Here is a 5,305-nt window from a genome sequence, read left to right as displayed (position 1 = left end):
ATCATTAAGACCTTGCTGAGAAGAGCTTGCATTGCAGAGCGTGGTGTGGCTGGGCCTGATCCAGGATAGGTGTGAACGGGGAGTTGCCATGAACAAGAAGTCAAAGTTCAGGAAAAGTCTCCAAACCCTTTGTAAAACCAGCAAGCACTTCACACAGAAAAAAAAAATCAAGTTGCCAAGCAGTGGTGCCAAACTAGTGAAAGTTTTTATTTCCATAAAGCAACAGGTAATTTCTATCAAGTTAAATTGTTTTAAGTAAATAATCCTTTAAATTGTTCCTGACTTTGAATCTGAGCGTGGGGAAAATGTACAGGACATCTTCATCAGTCTAGTGGCATTTGTTGGAAAACATAGCTCTGCGTTTAGCTAATGACTTAATTAGAAAAGGAGTAGTCAGCTGGCAGTGAATGGTGAGTCTTTATTTAACAAGGAAGCACGAAAATTAGCCATCCATCTGTTTTTTCTTGTTAATTACCTCTAAATATTAAAACTGAATACAGTCTTCAACCTTATTGGTAGTTTGAGTGGTAATAGTGGAGATCAGATACTGAAAGACAGACATTAGTAGAAATGAAGATGATGCAGCTCCTGTATTTTACAGCTTTTATACCTGTCTCTGAAACATTTCTACCTCCCTACAACAGCTGCTGTGGAGGTCATGTTCACCATTTCTGGTCCCTCAGCCATACTTATGGCTTTAAATGAGCATCAGTATAGACAACGGAGTTAACTGAGCTGTTACTTTTGCATGACTGCTCACTGCATGCCAGCAACAGCCTCCAGCTGTGGGGCTGGCCCCACTTTGAGTGCTGTCGTTAGTGCAAGTTGGACTAGTTGGCCTCCAGAGATCCCTTCTAACCTAAATCACTTTGTGTGCCGATGTGCCCTTAGAAGCAGCGGTCAGAGTGGCAGCCTATCTCATTTTGTTGGTTTTCCTCTCTGAAACACCCTTCACCAGCATTGTCACTCCCACCTCTTCCCTTCTTCTAGCAAACACCCCGGTGCAGCCCACCTCGTGGCTGAACCCAAGCCCCAGAGACAGCCTCAGATGAACTGGTTGGGGTGCAGCTTCTGCCTCATCTTAGCTGAGTGCCTCGGGGTGACTCAAACTGTCTGCTGGGGCAGAGTTGCACATTTACTTTTCCCTCTCTGATCATCACTGTAGCTGGGCACTCCTGTAGCAGAGCAGCGAACTGCCCAAGGGACAATAAAACTTACTCTCTTCTAGCAACAACTGCCTGTGCGCCCTGTCTTCCCTGCAGTAGTCACCTGGTTTGCGGAAATTATGCACAATCCTGGTTCTTTATTAGTAATTTCTATTGAGCTTGCTGAAAAAAAGAGAAAATATTCTGCTGCGGTTCTTACAAATACTATTTTTTATTTTAATTGCTGGCTATTTTTTGTCCTAATAGTGTATGTACTCTGGGGAGCTGCTTTGGAAGTTTTATAAATAGAGAGGGTCAAGCCACTCTTCCCTGGCTTCGATCAACAGTTTCCACCTCCAGCAAGCTGCAAAAAGGAAAAACCATAATGGATCTCTGTGCTTCCTTACTATAAGACATTTTCAGTGGCTGAGGTTATTTTTTCCCCTCTTTTTAGATATTAACGTTAGCTAGTAGGGAACCCAACGGCAGCTGTAGGAGGCAGCTGTGACAATAGCTTCAGAAGGGCAGCTGGAGATCAACCTCCTAAACTCACGCATGGAAAACTTAGAGTACTTAAATCAGAATCGCACTGCATGTGGGTAAGTGGTAGGTCACACTTTTGTCACCTTCAGACTTGATTTACACTCAGCTTGCAGCACTGCATCTTTCCAACTGAACGCTTTCTCTCAGAAATAAGGATGTCATTTCTCAGCTCCATCTGGAGTTTATTACTCACATGTTACTTACAGTTCCTTGACTCTTGGTAAGACAAATGATTGTCATCTTGTAAATTTTCAAAACATTTTTCAGAGATGGCTTCCAGTGCTGTTACAACACTTTTTCTACCTCTAATATTTGTTTTGATGGATTTGGAGCTTCCATGCTATAGTTCACTGTTATTGCATGTCAAGTTGATGTATGTGATATTTTCTATATGGTATATTGGTATAATTCAAAAATAATTTGTCCAGAAAGATGGACAGGGAAGAAAATTATGGTTCAAGGTAAATAACCAGTATTTAAACAGTGCTTAGGAGTTGCTAATGGACAATACCAGATTCTGGCTTTGATTTTGCCCCTTCCCATCCTTATTTCCACAACATCTGAACCAGGACATTTTAACTTTCATAAGCACAGAAGATCGGATACGAAGGACTGTCTCTCTGTCTCTCAAGACAAGGGAAGTAACTCCATGAAGGACTCCTAGAACAACAATCCTGCTAGATGGCCCAATCGTAGGTTAAGCTAAGAATGCCATTGCGAATTGTGAGATGACGGTACGGCAGACATGCACACTGCTATTAAAAAAAATTATTTTCCCTAATTTTCTTTTTGCTGCTGTTCAAACAGAATATAATTTCATTTTAGATGTTATTTCTGAATTAATTTATATTGCTGGCCTGCTGAAAAGATATCCTGTTGCTTAAGTCAGCAGGGTAAGCTCAATCGATCCATGGGGTTGTTGCACCACAAGGTCCAGGTGAAGTGTGGCAAAAGTGAATAATGCCACCCAGAAATGACCAAGGCATGAGGCCTGAGTCCTGAAGAAATATGGTTAGTGGTGTTAAAAACATGACAGTCAGATGTGCAGCTGCTCTTACAAGTGTGACGCTTCCTAGCTGTGTCCTCTCAAGTGCCAAACAAACTGCACAGATGTCTGCCCAATACTCTGAACACAAATCAGGAATCTTAGACAAAAAGAGCCACTTAAATAATTACTTTGGAGTACAAGATGGGACTCATTTTTAGATGGAATGAACTGAGCTTTGCTTTCTGTTTTGGGAGTATATTCCCGAAGAAAGGAATGGTTTATTCTGTCTTAGCCTGAGCTGGAAATGGCGGTTATTTTCCTTCCCAATGACTGTTACAGTTTTCTCAGAACGCCACAATAAAGATTTGCTGTTTAGCTGTCATGACAATGAAGTGTTTATTAATTTTTGAATATGTATTTATGGGGTTCAGTTTATAAGCCTTTATATTACTACAGTGCACAACAATTTAGACATTTGATTCTTAAATGAAAAAAGTATAAAAGTGAATATTGTTGTTTGCTTCTTGAATCACTGATTACACAAAATGTCTTGAACGTGTTTCTTTTTTTGTTGTTTCATTGCTAAAAAATCTGTTCCTTTGTAGAATAAATTTATTTCAAACTCTTTACCATGAATAACACTAGAGGTAAAAAACGGCAGAACGAATTACAGGCTAAAGATAAGTCAAGCAAATAGGAAAACACAAAAATCCCCTTTATCAAGGGAAATGGCGCAGGAGTCAAATTACTTTGCTCGTTGTTAAGGCCAGGAGTCACGTCATCATCATCATCTCCCACTACTTTTAAGTATGTTCTCGACACCTGATGAGCTTTCTAAAAGCCAGCTTGAAATCTTCATTAAAGCTAGTGTATAGCAAAGGGTTGATAAGGGAGTTGACATATCCCAGCCAGGTCAAGAAGTCTGCTACTTCTGGAGAGACAGTGCAAATGTGGAGGCCCACAAGCAGCTCCTTGATGAAAAAGGGCAACCAGGACAAAATGAAAGCACCTAAAATCAGCCCCAGAATGCGAGCAGCCTTTCGTTCCCGCGTTGTGGAGATCTGCTGCCGGTCGCCAGTCAGGTCCAGGTCATTCTCGAAAGGAGGGATCCTCATGGACACATTGATTTTATCAAACTCCGTTGTCGGGTCGGATGTGGAGAAGTCCGAGACGCAGAACGTCTGTGTGAGCTTGCAGCTGGCAAAGGAGTTTTGGCTGTCGGTGCTCCTGTTGCTGAGGTGGCGGCTTGAACCCCGCTTTTGGTAAAGGCTCTTTGCAGCGTGGTAAATTCTGTAGTACAGGATCAGGATCAAAGTCAAGGGGATGTAAAAAGCCCCAAATGTGGAATAAATAGTGTAGATGACATGATCATGCTGAATGCGACACTCACTGGGAATATTAACGCTGTGGTGATTTCTCCAAAACAAAGGAGGCATTGATATGAAAATGGAGATGGTCCACACAGTGACTATCATCAACCCAGCCCTTTTTGCTGTTCTTTTCCTGGCGTATTCGATAGCATCTGTGATTGCCCAGTACCTGTCCAGAGCAATGACACACAGATGAAGGATTGAACACGTGCAACAGGTCATGTCGACGCTAAGCCAGATCTCACAGATGAAGTATCCCAAAGTCCATTTATCTATCATTATGTAAGTGATGCTCAAGGGCATGACAAGAACAGCAACAAGGAGATCTGTCACAGCTAGTGAACATATTAAATAATTTGCTGGCTGGTGGAGCTTCTTGGTTGTGGAGATCGCCGCAATTACAGCAGAATTCAGCAGCATAGTCAAGGTTGTGATTGTGGCCAAGGTCAGGGTAACAAGCATCTTTTCAGTTACTGTTTTTGGCTTTGCAGCCACATTGGCTTCAGTGGTGCAATTCGTGAAATTCATTTTCCCCTCCAGGATGCAGAGTGAAAGAAGTTGCTGCTTCTGGTAACGAATAGTTCCAGGTTCAGAAGTCACCCATTTGAAAGAGGGACAGAGATGCTCCAGGTGCAATATTTTTATAATCCCATATTCATCAGAGCAGCAAAAAGCTTCCAGGTTTCCTCTTGTTCATTGTTTTCCTAGAAGATAAACACACATCTGTTAGTGAACCTATAAAAACCCCACCTTTCGGCAAAAAGCCCCATGCTTCTAATATTACCACATCAAATAAAAATTTTGGTCTGTTTTTCCTTCTTTTCTCCTCTCCTGCCTTTTCTTCACCCTTTTCTCTCATTCATAGTTTGTTTCTTTTTCTTCTCTAAGGGACACTTTGGGCCAGATTTCCTGCTGATGTGAACTGGTTATTTCTCCTCTGGTTTTGGAGATCTCACTTAAAGTGGGAGGTTGGACTAAGGGACCTCCAGAGGTCCCTTCCAACAAATATTTCTATGATCTCTGTGAATTGTTGATACTAGGAGCTAATCCTTTTCCTGCTTGTTAAATAGGCTCCAGCAGGTGAAGAGCTGAGGAAATCTGCCTTTTCATTTTAATTGCCATATGAGAAGGATCAATTACTTCTATATATCACCTTTGGAAAAAAGAAACAGCAGCCTGTCTCAGCAAAAGCATGCCAGCATTTCATAGTTTTCTATTCTGCTTTTTCATATCATGTTGGTATTAATATCTTGGAAACA

The 5,305-nt window shown here is 41.6% G+C and overlaps 1 protein-coding gene across 1 annotated transcript; it reads right to left on the bottom strand.

Annotated features, from left to right (window-relative positions):
• Positions 1 to 2,991: 2,991 nt before the first annotated feature.
• HTR1E (5-hydroxytryptamine receptor 1E) lies at positions 2,992 to 4,738 on the bottom strand. The gene has a single exon (XM_075089845.1). It carries the CDS (start codon positions 4,572 to 4,574, stop codon positions 3,480 to 3,482), a length of 1,095 nt encoding a protein of 364 aa, XP_074945946.1. The 5' UTR covers positions 4,575 to 4,738; the 3' UTR covers positions 2,992 to 3,479.
• Positions 4,739 to 5,305: the final 567 nt, after the last annotated feature.

This window comes from Phalacrocorax aristotelis, chromosome 3 (genome assembly GCF_949628215.1).
Source record: "Phalacrocorax aristotelis chromosome 3, bGulAri2.1, whole genome shotgun sequence".
Taxonomy (NCBI): Eukaryota; Metazoa; Chordata; class Aves; order Suliformes; family Phalacrocoracidae; genus Phalacrocorax; species Phalacrocorax aristotelis.
Note: the sequence above shows the minus strand (reverse complement) of the source record. Positions and strands in the feature narration are given on the sequence as shown.

What these genes read in the sequence shown, in the direction of transcription:
- HTR1E (XM_075089845.1), bottom strand. Translation starts at nt 4,574, where the DNA reads ATGAATTTCACGAATTGCACCACTGAAGCCAATGTGGCTGCAAAGCCA.